The sequence below is a fragment of the Hirundo rustica genome, chromosome 20 (genome assembly GCF_015227805.2).
Source record: "Hirundo rustica isolate bHirRus1 chromosome 20, bHirRus1.pri.v3, whole genome shotgun sequence".
In the NCBI taxonomy this organism is placed as follows: domain Eukaryota; kingdom Metazoa; phylum Chordata; class Aves; order Passeriformes; family Hirundinidae; genus Hirundo; species Hirundo rustica.
The window spans coordinates 8,954,636-8,974,783 of record NC_053469.1 but is presented as its reverse complement, the minus strand read 5'-3'; the positions used below and the strand labels follow the sequence as shown (position 1 = coordinate 8,974,783).

General features: G+C 52.2%; 1 protein-coding gene across 11 annotated transcripts in view; it reads left to right on the top strand.

Annotated features, from left to right (window-relative positions):
- The window catches only part of CACNA1B (calcium voltage-gated channel subunit alpha1 B), a 291,532-nt gene that overhangs the window by 105,456 nt on the left and 165,928 nt on the right, over positions 1-20,148 (top strand). For all 11 annotated transcript variants that reach the window (XM_058423110.1, XM_058423105.1, XM_058423109.1 and 8 more), the window contains exon 6: positions 2,569-2,756. In XM_058423110.1, coding sequence (XP_058279093.1) covers positions 2,569-2,756 — 188 coding nt within the window. The remainder of the gene's footprint in view (positions 1-2,568; positions 2,757-20,148) is intronic.

The following is a 20,148-nucleotide window of genomic DNA, read 5'->3' as shown; positions in this document are numbered from 1 at the left end:
AAGCTTTTTAAAACCTAAGTGCTCCTCATCTCCACTGAGGTGCATTAAGGAGCCCGGGCAGAGACCACGGGCTCCAAACCGGCCTGAGGGTGGAAATATGAACTCATTAAATGAAGAGATGCCTCTGGCAGGGGGTGGAAAATGGGAGCAGGGAAAGCTGCTCGTGCTTCTTTCTGTTCCAAATCCCCAAAGGGAGCAAACCCCTGGGGTTTTTCCTGGAATCACGAGCCAGAGGTGCCAACTGTGCATCATGAGGGGACCAAGCAGAGGTGGCAACACCGCGTGCTGCTCTGCTGAGCCAACAGCCTGGGCAGGTCAGTGCTGAACTGCAGCACAAAGGGCTGCTGGGCACCAAAATATGGCCAAAGGCTTAGTCAGGGCCTTTCCCCTTCAGCCTGACTGTTCTGAGCTGGAAATGTCATATTTTAATGAAAAATGGGTAAAGCTCAATGGCAGTGCATGCCCCAGTCTTGTCTCCCTCTCCCTGCACCCTCCTTGCTGTCCTGTTCTGCTCACACCCAATTATTTTGAAGCACCTGACCCAGCCCAAATGCCCCAAATGCTCCAGGACATTTATTTCCCATTTTTCCTTGAGATTCCCCCTTTCTCTGTCCTCTCCAGCCATGAGGAGCAAGGGCCAGTCCTGGTCACTGTTTCAAAAAGGAAAAGACCCCCCACCCACCCCTTTGTGGTAGATGTGCATGGCATTTTCAGAGAATTCCCTGGCAGCAAAAGGCCAAACGGAGCTGAAACTGGATCCTCTTTCAATGCACGCTCACAAACGGTCAGCAGGAGCCAGCTTTGGCATTTTCTTCTCTCACCAAGCCCTTGTGAGAGCCTGTGGTGCCCCATCTGGGAGCTGGAGGTTTGTCCTGCACCGAGGTGTTGAGTCAACAGGAAGTGTCCCATATATCTTTATATATATATCGACACACATTTCTATCCTGCTCCACAGTTTTGCTTTCCTCCAGCAGGCTTTGCTCCGTGGAATGATTATTCCTAATTCTTGCTAGCGCTGCTCCTGCTTTTCCCATGGTGGATTGGATTTTGTGCCGTTTGCTGCTCCATTACCATAACGTGTCCCTTTAAAATCCCTTCAGTGCTTCCCCAATCCCAGCTCTCTAAACTGGGATATTGCTTACTCTGGAAACCCAGCGCTGGAGCTTTCCAACCTGCAACGCTTCCCAGCTGAGCCTGGAAGGTGCTGGGCACTCTCCTGGCCGTTCCTGGTGGTCCTTCCCTGCTGGATTTACCCACCCTGGCCTTCTCTGGGTCTGAGTGAAACTCAGCGCAGAAGCACCATCCCACGTGGATCCTTTCCCTCCGTTTGGAGCAAAAATGGGGCTTTATGGAGGAGCTGGAGTCCTCGCAGTGCTGCCTTGGGGCGACACCAGGGGCTCCTCATGCAGCTGTGCTCAAACATCTATTCCTGGGCAGTTTTGGGGCAATCCACACCCAAAAACTGGTGCTGGTGCAGAAGGTGCCCTTTTGCTTTAATGTTATAGAGCAAATATGGAGCACTTTGAGGTGTTTGAAGTGGGTGCCATTCCCAAAGCTCTGCTTTTACCACGCTGTTGGTTTTATTTTTTGTGGTGTTGCTTTATTTTGGGTTTTGGGGTTGTGTTTTTGTTTGTTTGTTTGTTTGTTTTGTTTTTTTTTGTATGTGTTTTTTCCATGCTGCTCTTACACCGTTTCCAGGCCTCTCAGATGTCCTGAGCTCTCATGAACCATTTGAAATTTGCAGTTTGGAAGCCTCTTCTCCCTGGTAACAAGTGGCAGGACAAGAGGAAAAGGCCTTGAGTTGCACCAGGGGTGGTTTGACTGGAGATTAGAGGAAATTTCCTCACTGAAGGGGTGGCCAGACATTGGAAGGGGCTGCCCAGGGTGGAGTCCCTATCCCTGGAAGTGCTCAAAAACGTGTGGATGTGGCACCTGGGGACGTGGGTTAGTAATGCTGGGTTGATGGTTGCTCTTGATGATCTTAGAGGTCTTTTCCAACCTGAACAATTCCACAGTGTGAGATGGCAGCTTCAGGGTTGGCTCTGCTCCACCCTCCACTGGCCCATTTCTCACAGCCCAGCAGTGTGGAAATAATTACAGGAGCACAATGACTTCTCCTTGGCCATAGTGGCACAAAGAAACCCAAAATGTGAATTTAATCCTTGCAGTGGTGCCTGGAGGGTGCAGCAGCACCAGACAGGAACTTCTCAGGATGGTTTCAATCAGAAATTTTTCAGGATGGTGTCAAGCAGGAACTTCTCAGGATGGTTTTAGTCAGGAATTTTTCAGGATGGTTCCAACAAGCAGAAAATTTTCAGGATGGTTTCAGTCAGGAACTTTACAGGATGGTTCCAAGCAGGAACATTTCAGAATGGTTTCAGTCAGGAATTTTTTAGGATCGTTCCAACCAGCAGTAACTTCTCAGGATCATTTCAATCAGGAACTTTTCAGAATGGTTCCAACAAGCAGTAACTTCTCAGGAGGGTTTCAGTCAGTAACTTCTCAGATGGTTCCAATCAGGAACTTTGCAGATGGTTCCAATCAGTCACTTCTCTTCCCTCCCTGCAGGTGAGGAGGTGGGGGATTTTCCCTGTGGAGAGGAGCCTCCTGCCAGGCAGTGTGAGAGCGGAACCACGTGCAGGGAGTACTGGCAGGGCCCCAACTACGGCATCACCAACTTTGACAACATCCTCTTCGCTGTGCTCACCGTCTTCCAGTGCATCACCATGGAGGGCTGGACCGACATCCTCTACAACGTGAGTGCTCTGCTGGGGCTGGGGGGTTGCTGCTTGGGAAAAGAGGGTTCTGGAAGAAAAAAAGTCATTTTGTTAGTGTGCTTTTCACCTCCTGAACCCCTGTTTTCCCAGGGGATTGTTCCCATTTTCCTGAGGTGTGTTTCTGGTTGAATCTGCGGTGCTTTGAGGCTGCAGAGTTGCTGGGCTGCAATGGGACGGGTGGTGGCAGTGGGGTGGTGGCAGTGCAGGAGCTGGTGTCACCCCAAGGTGTTCCTGGGTGTTCCTGTGGGTGAGTAGGAGCAGATTCTCACCGTGCCCCCCATAAAATCCAGATTGTACAAAATTGGGTGGCAAACCCAGCAGCTGCTCAGTATTTTGTACCTGGAGGTTTCCTTTCCTGACTGGGTGTAGCCCTCGTTGATCAAACTTGTAACACTGAGCTCCAGTGCTGGTTTTGGTTAGTCCAGTCCAGTTTTACAAAGCCCTGCCACCCACCTTCACCCCTGGCATGACTGTGGGATGCAGAGAAGATGCACCAGGCTGCATTTCCCTGCCCCCTGCAAGGCAGGACCGCGACTGGCACAACCTCTGGACCGGTCAGTTTTGTTCTTCCCAATCTTGCAAAGAGCAGGAAGATTTCCCCATCCTCTGGCTTCCAGGCAGTGCAATGCTCTCATCTGAGGGCGCAGCTTATGCGGAAATATCCCTAAGTCAGGTATTGCTGGTGCCCTCAGCCCATTTCTCTGGCTGGGGGGTTGATGCTGTGCCCAGTTTTCTTCATCACTGACTCCAGAGCCATGCTGGGCCCTTCCAGTCCTTCCTGGGAGGGCTCCTGTAGCAACAGGAAAGGATTATCCTCAGCCACAGTCAATTGCCAGGTACAATTCTGCTGTGTTTGGAGCCAATAAACCTGATTTATTCCCCTCTCCCTCTGTTGCTCAGTTCCTCCATTTATTCCCAATCTCTGACCACTTTAAGCCCTCTCTAGAAGATTTCCCACTGCATTTCCCCCCTCACCCTAAAGCTTCACCACACCACCAGTTTCTCCCCTTCTCATTCAGCATTTCTGTTCCTTCCTCCTGGTGCCAAGTGTTGTAAGAAAAGCCCATTAGCATCCTGGCTGGGATTGATTAATCAATATGTGGTGTATGAGATCACCTTCTCCCAACCTGCCTCTCGTACTACATGCGAAACCCTGAACTTACTATGGGGGTATTGATTTTGGGGGATGCTTTGAAGCTGTTGTAGCTTCATTCCAGTTACCCATTAATTGGGAATGGGTGCCTGGAGCAGCTGCAGGGTTGGATTTGTTGTGTCTGAGACCCCAGCTTAGGGTCTGATGCTTGGATCTGGCAGATCTGAGGGGCTCTGGATGCTCTCATTGAGGGGAGGGTGAGAGGTTTGTGCCGTGCCATGGGACACTCAGCAGAATAAGTGATGCCAAGAGTCATCCCTGCCACCTGTCCCTTGTCCCCGAGGGCTGTCACCCCCTCCCCATGCTGCTCTGCTTGCTGAGGACCTGGCTGTGCTTTTGCAGGTTGGAAACAGAGAGAAGCTGTGGGTGGAGAAGATCCACTCTGTGCAGCCCTCAGCCTTTTCACAGCTTCAGTCATGTGCTGTTTTCTGGCCACTTGTTTTTTTTGGTTTGACATCTTCTGTGCCTACTCCAAGTTCAGCAAATTGAAAAAGGAGACAAAAACTCAGATTTTGCTGCAGCAGTGACTGAAAATCCTCCGTGGGGTGTTTGTGGATGCATTGTCAGGGTGTGCACAGGTAACAGCAGTGAAGTCACAGAATGATGGAATGGTCTGGGTTGGAAGGGTTTAATCCCATTCCATCCCCTGCCATGGGCAGAGACACCTCCCACCGTCCCTGGCTGCTCCAAGCCCCAGTGTCCAACCTGGCCTTGGGCACTGCCAGGGATCCAGGGGCAGCCACAGCTGCTCTGGGCACCCTGTGCCAGGGCCTGCCCACCCTCCCAGGGAGGGATTTCTCCCCAGTTCCCATCTCACTCTGTTCTCTTTCACATAGAAATCACTGCCCCTAGTTCTGTCACTCTGCCTATATAAAAAGTCTTTCTCCCTCCATTTCAGAAGTCCCTTTAGGCCCTGCCAGGGGCTCTGAGCTTTCCCTGGAGCTTCTCCTCTCCAGGTGAGCACCCCCAGCTCTCCCAGCCTGGCTCCAGAGCAGAGGGGCTCCAGCCCTGCTCTGAACTCCTTCCAGCAGCTCCACGTCCTCCTGATGCTGAGGACCCCAGACCTGGACACAGAACCCCAAGGGCAGAGTAGAGGGGGGAATCAGCTCCCTCATCCTGGCCACTCCTCTGTAGATGGGATCCATCCATCCTGCTCCAGGCAGGTCAGAAAGTGCCCAGGGATGCTGAACCAGCCTGATCCCCACTGCACCCAGCCCGGGCGAATCTGGGAGATGTTTCCCCTTGAACCCTGAACTGGTAGAGTAAGTGAGCACATGCTGAGACTTAGACAAAGGGGCAGAGGTTGTTCCTTGTTCAGGGAGCTCTGATTCACCAATTGAGTTCTCCACTGCTGAAGAGAATGGGGTTTTTTTTGTCAGGAAAATTTTATCAGAAGTTTTCCTGTCAGCTCCAGGCTCTGGACTCCTCAAGGAGAGCAGCATTCCCCTGATGCAGGATACTCATCAGAGCTGAGCTGTGGACCTACTTTTAATCTTTTGCTTAATTAAGATTTGCAAAAGGCTGTGGGACCATGGGAGGCAAGATGTGGTCTGTGTAAACCGTGATTAAGCATTAGGAATAAAAAAGGCTGGAGCTTTTTCTCCTGCTAACTCATGAAAGCAGGGAAAAACACACAGCTCTGGTGCCCCCAACGTAACGGGGACATGGAACTGTGGGAGCAAGTCCACAGAACAGGGCAGCTCCCCTATGGACACAGGAGTAGACACAGAAGAGCTTGTGTGGAGAGCTCAGAGCCCCTGGCAGGGCCTGAAGGGGCTCCAGGAGAGCTGGAGAGGGACTGGGGACAAGGGATGGAGGGACAGCACACAGGGAATGGCTTCCACTGCCAGAGGGCAGGGCTGGATGGGAGATTGGGCAGGAATTGTTCCCTGGCAGGGTGGGCAGGCCCTGGCACAGGGTGCCCAGAGCAGCTGTGGCTGCCCCTGGATCCCTGGCAGTGCCCAAGGCCAGGTTGGACACTGGGGCTTGGAGCAGCCTGGGACAGTGGGAGGTGTCCCTGCCCATGGCTGGGTGGGATGAGATGATCTTTAACATCCCTTCCAACCCAAGTCTGTGATTCTACAAAAGCTGCTGATCCTCAGGCTTAGCTGAGCCCTCCCTTCACCCCTCCCCGTGTGTGCCACTGATACAGTTAAAATATCAATGGCCTCATACCTGGTATGAAATTCCAACATTGTCCCACATGCAGAAGCTGTGAACTTTGGGGTTTTTGCCATGCCACCACCACAGGCTGGCTCTGGTTGGGGTGGATTTGTCCCCCTGCTTGGACAGAGCCCTCCCCTGCTGCAGTTGGAGTTGCAGCCCTGCTGGGATGGAAACTCCTCTGCTGCCAGGCAGTCTGGGACTGAGCCCCCTTGGGGGAAGGCTGAGGTCACAGCTTCCTCCTTAATGGCCCCTTCATTTCCCGCTGCCAGACGGGGCTGGATTGATCGTCCTGCATCCTCAGGGCTTTGTTAGCACTCCCCTCTTCCTGCTGGGGCTGTTCAGGGGAGCCAGGGTTTCAGTGTGGATCCATCACTGGGTGGGATTTGCTTCACCAGTTCAGCTTTAACTGAAATCTGGGAGGCTTTGATCCATCCTGGAAGCAGATCCATGGCTGAAAAAGTCGGTCTGTGGTGGCATCAGGCAAACTGAGGAGTTTGATGTCAAGGGTGTTCAGGAAGGAGGGACTGGGGTTTGATGGCTTGGCTCAGGCGTGCCCAAAGTGAGGGGTTTGCTGTGAAGGATTATTCAGTCATTCCCAAAGGATTGACGTGATTTTGCAGGTGGTCCAGATCCAGCTTTCCTACAGATTTAGAAAGTCACAGCATCAAAGGTTTCAGCACAGCCTTTGCAGTCGGAAATCTGCCTTGTAAATATTCACGCCTTGTCCTGTGATAAATTAAGGAATTAGGAGAGCAAGGAGAAAGCAAGTTCACAAATCTCAGCCTGTTTTTTCCTTGCTGATCCAGTGTTTATACTTCCAGAGACTTTTCCTTTTAATTGGGGCTCATGAAAGCTTTCTAGCAAGGCTTTATCTGGGAGCTGATTTATGCTTGAAGCAAAGAGGCTGAATCATCAGTAGGATGAAATTCTTCAATTATAAACTGAGGAAAAGACATTCCCGCCTCAGAAGCACAATGCATTGGAACAATGACTGCAACCAAGCTCTTCTGGGAGCTGCAGGTTTCTCTCAGCTCTGGGTTGTTTGTACCCAGGGAGCAACAGGTGATTTAGGAAATGTGGTGATGGGGAAGAACCTTTTTTCAATGGAGCACCTCCTGCCAATTCCAAGCTTCAGCATCATCTGGGAATGTATTAAAATAGAGTAACCCGACTGTTTTCCTCAGGGTGGGAGCCCAGGTGTTCAGTCCAACCCAGTGCAGACAGGTCAGAGACCCCTCAAGCACGGCCACAGCATTTTCTGCACCATGAAAATTAGGGAAGAATCTGCTAGAGCAGCAGCTCACTGTGGGAAGAATACTGCTCAGGGGCCACGTGCCCTAGGCCTGACTTTGTGCAGCTGGGCCCACCCCAGTGCCAGGTTGGGCCCAGCCCCAGTGCCAGGTTGGGCCCAGCCCCAGTGCCAGGTTGGGCCCAGCCCCAGTGCCAGGTTGGGCCCAGCCCCAGTGCCAGGTTGGGCCCAGCCCCAGTGCCAGTTGAGGTCCTGCCCCAGTGCCAGTTGAGGCCCAGCCCCAGTGCCAGTTGAGGCCCGGCCCCTTGGGCCCAGCCCAGTGCCAGTTGAGGCCCGGCCCAGTGCCAGGCCGTGCTGCTGGCAGGAGCTGTGTCTCTCTGCATTTATGGTTCAGCATTTACTGGGTGGTGCAGCTGGTGCTGGGGCAGTCTCTGCCCCGGGCTCTCTGGCCCAGGGTGGCCCTTGGAGCTCGTGGTGTTCACCTGGAGCATCCCCTGGCCTTGGGGTGACATGGGACACCACGGGTCGCTGCTGAGGTTGGGACACCAAGGACACACTTAGCTCCTGCCTGGGGTAACTTGGCTCAGCTCTTGGGCCTGTTATGTGAATTTATTCATTATCCCCATGAAGCGTCTGGATGTTCCAAGCGTTGTTAAATTTATCGCTCTCTGACAATAACCAGGGGCTGCTGGAGCTGGGGGATGTGGGTGCTGCTGAGGGAGAATATTTCCAGTGATGGACTCCAAGGGCAGAGGCTGGGTGAAGAGATCATTGTGCTGGGGTGGGAGGAAACGATAGCATGCTCAGCAAGAGAAGCTGTGGTGCCCTGGGATCTGAGACCTCCTGAGTCCTGTTTTCCCTCCAGATCTAGTTTTCAATTTAAGATCATTTCTGGATCATTTTAGGTCCCCTTGTTTACGTGCTTGGTGTTTGTGAATGACAGTGATTCATCTCTTGCTAATATGGGTTCTGTGGAGGTGGAAAACCTTTTAGAGAGGCAATAGCACAGCTCTGGCTTCCTTTTCTGGGCAGTAATTCCCAGTTTTGCCCATGCAAGAACCTTTTTGTCCATCATCAAAGCCTCCACTGGTTGCCATGGGAAGCTCCCCTTTTTTTCCGAAGTGAAAAAAGCTTGAAAACTTTTGTGCCCACCCATTAATTCCTCAATTAAAAAAATTCTTTTGCTAGGCTGAATCTAAGAATTCCTTACAAAGAGGAGCCAGCTGGAGCCTTCCTGAGGGAGCTGCTGTGGACCTGGCAGCGAGGAGTTTGGAGCTCAGAGCTCTCCCTGGGATCCTCAGTGGATTGGGAAGGGGTTGGGGCTCCTTGCTGTCCTTCGGGGCCAGCACAGTTTGCTCTGCTCTGTTCCGTCTCTGAGGTGGAGTCGTGCCTCTGATGTGCACCAGAAACTTCCAAGGGATTGAGAATTGTGTTTGTGGCCCCAGAAAATCGTGGGTGAAACCTGCTCCATCTGGAGCTGTCAGAAGCCTCGGTGCTGCCTTTCAGTGAGCTGGGCTTTCACCTTTCATCTTTCCTCTCTAGGAGCTCAAAGCTCCGCGCTGGAATTTGCTTTGCAAAACCGGGGCTCCTTGCAGGAGAGGAGAAATGTCAAAGTGCGCCCTAGCTCTCTTTTGATCTTAATGGCAAGAGATTTTCATGTTTCTTCTATTTCCTACTGACAAATATTACTGTCCAGAGGATCTTCCAAGGCTGTGGACTGGGCCTAACCTAATATGCGTGTGAGGAGGGGTGAAGAGTTCAAACAAGATAAAAATCTACCTCAAATTGGATCCCAATTGGAACTTTACCCTCCCTGAGTTAAAATAGCTTATGATTCACTTGGTATTTTTCATTCCTTTTTGTCTTTGAATTTCTTTATTCCTACGAAGAGGCAGAAATGGAAGGCTGTGATGTGATTGTTGTTCTGTTTCCAGCCTAACCCAGAGATGGTTTTGTTGGTGGGATGGTGTTGGGGCTGTAGGGGCAGCAGAGACTCTGTTGTCCCAGTTTGGAGAGCTCACAGGTGTTTTTTGGGGTGTTTCATAGAATAATGGGATGGTTGGGTTGGAAGGGACCTTAAAACTCATCTCATTCCACCTCCACCATGGGCAGGGACAGCTCCCACTGTCCCAGGCTGCTCCAAACCCCATCCAACCTGGCCTGGGACACTGCCAGGGATCCAGGGGCAGCCACAGCTGCTCTGGGCACCCTGTGCCAGTGGAAGGTTTATTTATGAAGATCAAACCTGTGACTCTTGGTGTCCATCCCTCACAAGTGTGAGCTGGGGGATCCAAGGTGATGTTCCTCAGGAGGAGTCTGGATGTTGGCAGCACTGGTTACCTGCACCAGAGGTGGTTTCCTGAGCAAAGCCCCCAGGGAGGTGGTGTGAGGGCGCAGTTTGAATGTGCTGCAGAAAACAGGAGGGAAATAAATAACACAAAGCACATCCCCTCATCTCAGACTTGGATGAAGGTTCCTCTTTGCTCTCTGGCTGCTCGTGAGATTCCTCAGGGCTCAAGGACCCTTTGAACCCTGCCAGTTAAAGCTTAAGGGTGACTTGAGTGTCCTTCTGCTGGCCCTTGGCTCAGATTGTGGTTTCCTGCGGGGGTTTGCACTCGGCTTTGCTCATGGGGGCTGTCACAGCTGATTTGGTGGCACGGTGACTGCTCCAGCAGAGCCTGTGGAACTCTGCAGGTGGCACTGGCATTGCTCAGTGCCACTGGTGGCACTGGAATTGCTCAGTGGCACTGGAGCACTGGAATTGCTCAGTGGCACTGGAGCACTGGAATTGCTCAGTGGCACTGGAGCACTGGAATTGCTCAGTGGCACTGGAGCACTGGAATTGCTCAGTGGCACTGGAGCACTGGAATTGCTCAGTGGCACTGGAGCACTGGAATTGCTCAGTGGCACTGGAGCACTGGAATTGCTCAGTGGCACTGGAGCACTGGAATTGCTCAGTGGCACTGGAGCACTGGAATTGCTCAGTGGCACTGGAGCACTGGAATTGCTCAGTGGCACTGGAGCACTGGAATTGCTCAGTGGCACTGGAGCACTGGAATTGCTCTGCGTCACTGGAGCACTGGAATTGCTCAGTGGCACTGGTGGCACTGGAATTTCCCTGCGTCACTGGAGCACTGGAATTGCTCAGTGGCACTGGTGGCACTGGAATTTCCCTGCGTCACTGGAGCACTGGAATTGCTTCTCTCTCCTCGTCCCACTGATGAGCAGTTGGTTGCTGTCTGTTAGAAGTGACCTGAAACCAATCCACTAAATCAGACCCACAATTGCTAAATATTGAGAGGAGTGAGAAGAAATGTGTTTGCAGTGGTGTCTGTGTGTCCTGGGGCTGGCTGCAGTGGTGTCTGTGTGTCCTGGGGCTGGCTGCAGTGGTGTCTGTGTGTCCTGGGGCTGGCAGCTGTGGTGTCTGTGTGTCCTGGGGCTGGCTGCAGTGGTGTCTGTGTGTCCCGAGGCTGGCTGCAGTGGTGTCTGTGTGTCCCAGGGCTGGCAGCTGTGGTGTCTGTGTGTCCCGAGGCTGGCAGCAGTGGTGTCTGTGTGTCCCGGGGCTGGCAGCAGTGGTGTCTGTGTGTCCTGGGGCTGGCAGCAGTGGTGTCTGTGTGTCCTGAGGCTGGCAGCAGTGGTGTCTGTGTGTCCCAGGGCTGGCAGCAGTGGTGTCTGTGTGTCCCGGGGCTGGCTGCAGTGCTGTCTGTGTGTCCCGAGGCCGGCAGCTGTGGTGTCTGTGTGTCCCGAGGCCGGCAGCTGTGGTGTCTGTGTGTCCCGAGGCCGGCAGCTGTGGTGTCTGTGTGTCCCGAGGCTGGCAGCAGTGCTGTCTGTGTGTCCCAGGGCTGGCAGCTGTGGTGTCTGTGTGTCCCAGGGCTGGCTGCAGTGGTGTCTGTGTGTCCCGGGGCTGGCTGCAGTGGTGTCTGTGTGTCCCGGGGCTGGCTGCAGTGCTGTCTGTGTGTCCCGGGGCTGGCAGCAGTGGTGTCTGTGTGTCCCAGGGCTGGCAGCTGTGGTGTCTGTGTGTCCCGAGGCTGGCAGCAGTGGTGTCTGTGTGTCCCGGGGCTGGCAGCAGTGGTGTCTGTGTGTCCCGGGGCTGGCAGCAGTGGTGTCTGTGTGTCCCGGGGCTGGCAGCAGTGGTGTCTGTGTGTCCCGGGGCTGGCAGCTGTGGTGTCTGTGTGTCCCGGGGCTGGCAGCAGTGGTGTCTGTGTGTCCCGGGGCTGGCAGCAGTGGTGTCTGTGTGTCCCAGGGCTGGCAGCTGTGGTGTCTGTGTGTCCCAGGGCTGGCAGCAGTGGTGTCTGTGTGTCCCGGGGCTGGCAGCAGTGGTGTCTGTGTGTCCCAGGGCTGGCAGCTGTGGTGTCTGTGTGTCCCGGGGCTGGCAGCAGTGGTGTCTGTGTGTCCCGGGGCTGGCAGCAGTGGTGTCTGTGTGTCCCGGGGCTGGCAGCTGTGGTGTCTGTGTGTCCCAGGGCTGGCAGCTGTGGTGTCTGTGTGTCCCGAGGCTGGCAGCAGTGGTGTCTGTGTGTCCCGGGGCTGGCTGCAGTGGTGTCTGTGTGTCCCGAGGCTGGCAGCTGTGGTGTCTGTGTGTCCTGGGGCTGGCTGCAGTGGTGTGTGGAGGTTTAGGGTGGTTCAGTCTCCTATGATCACTCTCTGTGCACGATCAGCTCTCCTGGTGAATAAACACTGAGAAGCAAAGCTGTTTATCCAGCAAAAGTGTGAGCAGGCAGCAAAAGGAAAAGCTGCTGAGGAGTTTTCCTTATTTTAACGGGGAAAATGAGCACGAGGAGAGGCTTTGCTCCAGGTGAATGTGGGGTGTCAGAATCCAGGGCTGGCAAACAGGGCAAGAGCTGTGCCAGGCTTGGCATTAGGAGCTGCACCAGAGCAACCTGAGAACGAGGCTGCTCTGCTTCCCCTGGGGCACAGCTCAGGGTTCAGCTGGCTCTTTGAAGAGGTGGAGATCAGGGAACCACAGATGAAAGGATGAAAGGAGCATCAAGTCCAGGACTGCCCAGACACCCCAACAATCCCAGCCTGTGCATCCCTGGGAGGGTTTTCCAAAGGCTCCTGGAGCTCTGGCAGCCTCGGGGCTGTGCCCATTCCCTGGGGAGCCTGGGCAGTGCCCAGCACCCTCTGGGGGAATCCAAAAATGGAATACATGAGGGAAGGGATGAGCCAAGAGATGAAAAATGAATGTGAAACATGCAATGCCCACAGGTGTGTGAAGAAATGTCACAGTGGTTCTGTCTGCAGCAGAGCCTGTTCTGATCCTTCAGCTTTTCAGAGCATCTCGGAGCCAAGAGCTCACAGCTGGGCCACAGACTGAGTGTAAAATCCCCCTCAGCCCTGACCTAGGAGAGGTTACCCTTGTGGCTTGATGCTCACCAGTGCTGAACTTCTCCTGTCACTGTGCATTTGCTCCTGGGCCACGCTGGGGACAGAGCCAGCAGGGCACGTGTCACATGCTGGTGTCACGCACCCGTGATGGAGGTGACAGCTGAGCTCCTGAGCTGTGCCCCGGTGTAATTGTGCTGTCTCTTTCTCCCTGCAGCTTCATAAAGGAGAGAGAAATCTCCTAATGCTGTTAGTGCTCAATTGCACTTGCTATCGAGTTAGGGTGATTTGAATTTGCTAATAAGAACCAGCCACCTTCAGCGTGCACGTAAATGATAATTCCCAGCCTGGAGCTGTGGGGTTAATGTTGATTTTGTTGGTTTTGTGGCTCAGTATCACCAATCATCTGCAGGAAAGTAGGGCAGTGATGGCAGAGTTTGGAGCAGGCAGCCAAGGGCCTGGCAGCAGCTCTGAGTGCAGGGTTGATCTGAGAGGGAAAGGCTGGGGGGGAGGAAGGGAAAAACCTCTCCTGTGGATGGTGCTTTTGTAGAGGCAGCACTAAAAGGCAGGGACACGCTTAGGGGTGACCAAACCCTCGCACAAAAACCCCAAATCAGCTCAGCCAAACTCCTGACTTGAGCACAAAATCGCAGTGGGAGCTGTGGATGTGTGAAACCAACAGAGCCCACACGTGGCCTGTGTCCCCCAGAACCCCCTTACACCCCTGCTGTTGGCACACAGACTTTTTGCCAGTTGAGATGTGGATTTCATCTGTGTTTCCTGCTGGATTTAAGCTTCCTCCATCCCATTATGTTGTTACAACCCGTGGGTTTTTTTGAGTATCAGATGGATTTATTATCATATAGAAAAATCAAGTCTTTTAGGTCAAACTTCATTCACTTGTCTGACCACTGGTGTGTGACAGACATCTCAGCATCTCAAATTTCAGAAATTCTTGTGTAAACAGTCTCACCTACCACCCATGTGTGAAAAAATATCCAAATTTCTCCGTGCCTTAAACCCCTCCCCGGAGCTCTGTGTCCAAACTCTCCTGAGCAGCAGATGGGGTGGATTTCTCAAGTCCCCTTTCCCCAGGGAGAAGCCTCACTCCAGGCTTTGGAGCAACGAACTTGCTACTAATGACACCTGGTTGTGTGCACGCGGTCCAGGAGTGTAATAAATCCCATGAGCGTCCATGGATTTGCAGGAAAAATCCCTCATGAAGCACTGAACAAGCAGCACAAGGTTCTGGGGAGAAGGAAGCACGTGGTGAAAGGAGGAATCTGCACAGCTGATGGATGCTGTGTGAGCTGTCAGTACAAGAATCCTCTGCCAGTCCCAGTCCTGCCCTGGCTGATATCCATTGTTCCTGCTTTCCTCCTGGATCCCCGAGGGCTGCAGGACCTGATTGCCAAAGGGCTGAGTTCCCAGCTCTTGTAAGGGATGCAGCATCTGAAGGATTCCAGAAATCCTCCTCTGGAAGGTTTGCAGAAACCCAAAGATGCTGGAATAGGAAATGTGAGGAGCAAGCTCAAGGCTAAAATGCCTTTGGAATATTTAAATGCCGGGAGTGCTGCACGTTTGTGCCTGGATCTCCATCTGGGAGCACAGCCTGGCTGACCCCGTGCCCTCGTGGGCATTCCCTCCAAGCCTGACAGGATTGAGATATTTCAACCCTGCTCCAGCAAATTCCCTGCTCAGAACAGCACTTGAGCAAACGTGTGAAGCTGAGCAGGAGCTGAAGCACCTCCCTGAGCCTTCTGGGGTTTATTTAATGTCTCAGGGAAGATTTATTCAAAATGACTGTGGGGTGGCCACCTCCAGGTTTAATAGGAGACATTTCAGATCTACAGCAGGAGAGTGACATATATCAGACAAACTTCAAGAGCTTCCTCAAGGCAGCAATTGCTCTCTGAAAAGCAATGAAACCTCTCCAAACAGCAGCGTAATCACGGGGGCTTGCCAAGGAGAAAACCTGCAGCTGAAGAAACCCACTTGCAGCTCAGCAGCATGAAAGCACCGAGGGTACAAACAGCTCTGAACGTGTCTGGAAATTCCTTTCCTGCCCAGGATGAAAAAGGCAGCTGGGTGGTTTCAGAGCGAGCCAGTGCTCTGCCAGCCCTGCTGCATCAGGGGCTGCGGTGGCACCGAGGGACAGAATGGCTCTGAGAAAACCAGAAGTGGAGGTTTCACTTGGTTTTGCAGTTCTGACGGCAGTCCCACATCCATGCTCCAACACAAGAGGCTGTGGGGGCTTTGGGAGGAGGTTTTTGCTCTTTACTCCACGGATCTCGTGCCCTGGGTGCAGGGGTGGGCAGGGAAGCTGCTGGGCTGGACAGTGCTGGGTGCTGTGGATGAGCTGGGTGCTCCGTGTGGGTGCAGGGCAGCTCAGGGGGTGCTGGGCTCGGGGAACTGCACTTGTCAGGGCTGGGTCTGTGCTGTGCCACCTGCAGGGGTGAGGGAGGACAATGTGACAGGGCAGAGGTCACCTGTGGTCGGTCTGTTGGGAGGGAGCTACAGGCGGCTGCGAGCTGAAGCTGCTCGAGGGCAGGAGGGGCCATCGTTCTCTGTCCACCACTGGTGACATTCCAGCCCCCCTGCTTCTTTACATGGAATCCTGGAATGGCTTGGGTTGGAAGGGATCTTAAAGCTCACCCAGTGCCACCCCCTGCCATGGCAAGGACACCTCCCACCATCCCAGGCTGCTCCAAGCGCTATCCAGCCTGGCCTTGGGCACTTCCAGGGATGGGACAGCCACCAGCTCTCAGACAATCTGTTGTTTTTCCTCCAAAAGATAAAATTCCTGGCAGGACAGAGCCTTTAAATAGGAAATGTTTAATCCATTTTTCAATGACAGCAACACCTTTATTCTTTCTTGTGTTTTCACACCCCACCCCCGGCAGTGTCCAAGGCCAGGCTGTGGATGGGGCTTGGAGCCCCTGGGATGGTTGAAGGTTCCCTGCCCATGGCAGGGGGAGGGATGAGATGGATTTTATGGTCCCTTCAAACCCAAAATATTCTACGATTCTAAAATCCAGCAAATCCCTTGCAGGGGAGGAAAATCACCCAGGAACTGCAGGAAGCAGCTCATCCCAAACCCCCCTGTGTGTCCCTGCCCCTCCTGGGGTTGGTTTGTTTATTTACTGGTCTGTGGCAAAACCTTTGCTGCTCATCCCTGTTCCCAGGCTGTTTCCTCCTGCTGGAATCCAGAGAGGAGCAGCTTTGAGCTGCTCTCATCATTTTTCACAGGCTTAATGAACATACACTGTAGTAAATATTTTCACACTTCAGTTTGGAATTTCGCAGGCAGTTTTCATTCAAATTTGGAACAACTTGGCAAGGCTTGTGGTTAGGAAAACCCTTTTTTTTTTTTCCTTTCCTATAGCAGAGAGTCCTTTTTATTTAAAATGTCTTCACAGAACCTTGTGAAACGTCTTTAGATGGAGCCGAGAGGATCATGCCCAACTCATTTTTTGTTCTGTTTTGTCTGAAGCAGGGAAATGGGAGGGATAAAAGACCTTTGGAATCTTGTTCTGGGTAGAGATTGCATTGACAAAGGGCTGTTGGGCCTGGGGGCTTTGCTGTGCTCTCGGTTCTGTGGGATTGAGCTCTCAGCTCCAGCTCCTGAGCCGTAGATTTATCTACAAGGATGTTTTTTGCTCATAATTAAGGAAAAGTCGAACTGCTGGAGGTGTCTCATTAGAAGGTAAGAATGAGAAGGTGGCCTAACCTAAATAAATCGATACTCTGCTCATTCCGCATCCTCTGCTGGGAAGTGCAGGTGTGTAACAGCCCTTGGTTATGATTTTGTACAATGGAATCAAGGCTTTAATTCATTCAACCAATTTTCTCCTACTGGAAACTTCTTGGGAATCTTTGCTGGTGCTGTTTAGAGGGAAAATCGGGAAGAATCTGGATCTGTGTCAGGATGATGAGGAAGCCTGTGCATTACCCTTAGGGCTGTTGTTATTTGCAGTGATTTTTGGACCTTGCCCCTCAATTTCCTCGGCTCCAAGCCAGCAAATGCTGGAGTATTGGATTGCTGTGGTACTCTGGGAATCTCTGTGTGTGACTGGCTCTGCCCTGCTGACCCAGGGGCTGCAGGGCCCAGGGATTGCTGAGTGGCAGGAGAAGTTTATTCTGCGAGGATAAACTCACTAGACCGGCAAAACTCTGTGTGGGCCTGAATGCATCCTTGTGTGAAAATCTCGTGTGCCCCTGAGCAGCCAAAGGGAGCATGGCTCTAAATCCATGTCTGTGTTTTATACATTTTATACGTTTATACCTGGGGATATTTCTCCCTCCTTGTGACTTTCAGTGCACATTTGGGGACGGCTTTGGCTCTCCAGAAGCCTCTGCAGAATAAGAAAATCATGTCCAGAGGGCAGTGAATTTACTCCAAGTGCAGCTCGACTCATGGAATGAATGATTTTTGCTCGATAAGAATTCCAAGCTCAACAGCAGAGCCTGTTGTTTCAAGGTGCCCCCTCCAACTGCACAACCCCGAGATCTCCTGTGCTCTCCTTGTGCCCCTTCCCAGAAAATGCAGGTCTCGTGTGCCCAGAGAAACCTGAAGATGGGTGACTGAGGCACTGCTGCTGGGAATCAGAATATTTGGAGTCTTGCTGGATGATCTGGCTGCCCCTGGAGCATCTCAGCTTGAGCCACATTGTGTGCAACTGTTGGAATTGGTCTCGTGAGCTCTGTGGCTTTTAGATTTGTGGTAAAATGTGTCAAATGCGTCTTCAGAGAATCCCAGAATGGTTTGGGTTGGAAGGGACCTTAAAGATCATCTCGTTCCTGCCTCCCTGCTGAGGGCAGGGACAGCTTCCACCAGGGCAGGGTGCTCCAAGCCTCACCTAACCTGGCCTTAAATCCTCCTTATCTTCCAGATAAGCTCCCTGTGGGGCTCAGAGAGGGGCTGGGCAGGGGTTTGCTGGGACAAAACTTCCTCTTGAGAGCCCCAGCCAGGGGCCTGACCTTCTTCACCCTGAATGTGCCTCACCTGTCCCCACCAGGAACAGTCTGGACCGAGTTTCCATCCATAATTCAAGCCCACAGCTGTTTAAAAATAAAAGGAAGGGAGGAGAGGCTGCAAAATCAAAATAAAAACATTGAAAAAGAGGTAGAGTCCCTTGGCCAGCCTGTTATTTTCGACAGTGGCAGAGCTTTCCCAGTGCCAGGCAGGCTCATGAATAAAGCAGCTGAGTGAGTTCACGCTAGCTGGGGAAAGAATGAATTTTTTATCAAGGAACCCTGTTAGCATATTTATGTACTGATGTATTGGTGCCATAAGCATTTGGATCAAGGCATAAAACAGCAGTGGTTTTGCTTTTTCAGCCCCCCCAGCTCTGGAGAAGGGGAGAAACAAAGGGGAGGATTTGCTTCTATTTAAACTTGGCTGAATTGACATTAATATTGCTTGCAACAACTGCAGTTAAAATGTGTTCCTACGTCTTCTGCTATTGTGCAAAATTAAAATGCTGCCAGCTCTGAGGATTTCACCCAGAGTCTTCTCATATTTGGATGGATTTTGTGCATTTGGTTGCTTTCAGAGGAAAGCCCAGCTCTGCATTGGTGTATTTGAGGGAATTCTATCTCCCCTCACTCTTCTCTGGCACTTTCTGAGTCCCATAAGGGGAAATAAAAGGTGGAACATGAGAATCCTAAAGGGGGAGGTGATCTCGGTGTGGGTGAAGGTGAAAAGGAGGAGTGGAATAGCACAAAGACCTCACAGATCTTCTCATGAGCATGGGTTTGAGTGTGAATGTGCCAGGGGTTTGCAGCTCTCTTCCCAGGAGCTCAGGCTTTGTCAAGGCTTTTCCTACAACTGCAGCCCTCATCCCAAAGGGCTCCCAGGAAACACTTCCTCTACCATGGGACCGTTCCTGGGGTCCAAACCTGCCACAAAGGCAGGGTTACGATGTGCTCTGGGAGGAGATCAGATCACAGAATCCCAGAACTGGGTTGGAAAGACCTTTGGACTTGATGATCTCAATCTGTTATCTAACAGCACCTTGTCAATAAATCCATGGCCCTCAGTGCCACGTCCAGTCGTTTTTTAAACACCTCCAGGGATGGTGACTCCAGTCCAGTACTCAATCCCTCTTTCAGTGAAGAATTTTTTCCTAATTCCCAGCCTCAACTTCCCCTGGTGCAGCTTAAGGCTGTGTCTCCAGTCTCAAGTTGCTGCCTGGGCCTTGCATGCAGTTCAGAGGTTCCTGAAATCCTGTCCATCCCACACCCTGTGTTTCCAGCCATGGAAACCTCCAGCTGAGGGGTTTTCCTCACAGAAGGTGTAAGCAGGTAAAATCCTAAGAAGTGATGTTTGAGCTTGGCTCCAGGCCCCTGCAGCTCGCTGGGGGCTCCTCCACTTTAATGGAAACATTAAAATGGGACCTGCTCTGATCCCAGTGACCCCAAGCTGGGAAGCTCTGAACCCCAGCCCATCTCGCTTTGGAGCACGATTTGGACCCATCACTGATTTCATTCAGCCCATTTCAGTCTTATCCTTCCCACAGATTAGCCCAGGCTCTGCCAGGTGCCTCCCGTGGGTGGCAGGGCCCCGGAGCATCCATGGGGATGTTCCTGTGCCAGCTGAATTTGGCTCTGGAGGGTCAGCGGGCAGCGTGCCCCAGCCCTGCAGATCACCAGATGCTGGAACATCTGAGAGACAGGAACCAGAGAAACTGGGCTGGATTCGAGCCAAGATCACACTTAAATGGGATGGGGAGGGAAGGGAGAGGCTTCCCTCAGGTCCTGGTGCTCTGTATGGAGCAGCACACGGCGTCAACGCTTGAGAAATGGGATTTCTGCTGGGGGGTGTGGGAGCAGCTCACCTTTCACCTGGCTGTGACCCAATTCCACCTCCTGGGAGCCCGGGGATTGCAGCAGAGAGCTCCTCAGGGCAGGGCTCGGTGGTGTTTCTGGGTCAGAAAGGCTACAGAGCGTTTAAAAGATGAAAGCCCTTTTAAAAAAAAGGGGTTTTTCTCCTCCTGTTTTCATCGTAAGGCAGGTTCCGTGTGCTCTCGTACATGCTTGTAATATTTTTGATTTTATTCTTAGTAATTTCTGTGTTGGTTTAAATGTAAGAATAGGAGCAGATAGAAATAAATCACCTGTAAATAGCTTTGCTAATTATCAGAAATGGTGAGGAAGAGAGTTGTGAAAAGTCAGATGGAGGGTAAGGAGAGTTCATCTTTCCCAGACAGCTGAGCGTTCTCAATGCAAAAGCACTTAACTAAGGGAATATTACCCTTTAATTGCCCTGAATAAGTCAGGCTGTGCCATTGATTAGATTCAATGAGTAAATCTAGGTGTGCTGTAGTTTGTATTTTGATTAAAAACATGGTAAAAGCAAATGGTCCGTGGGGTTTGGCTGTACCTGTCCAATTAAATCCCGTTATTGACCCCCACTCAGGAAACATTTACGTGGCAGCCCCTGAATTGTTTGTATTTCACATTCAAGGTTATTTTATGTG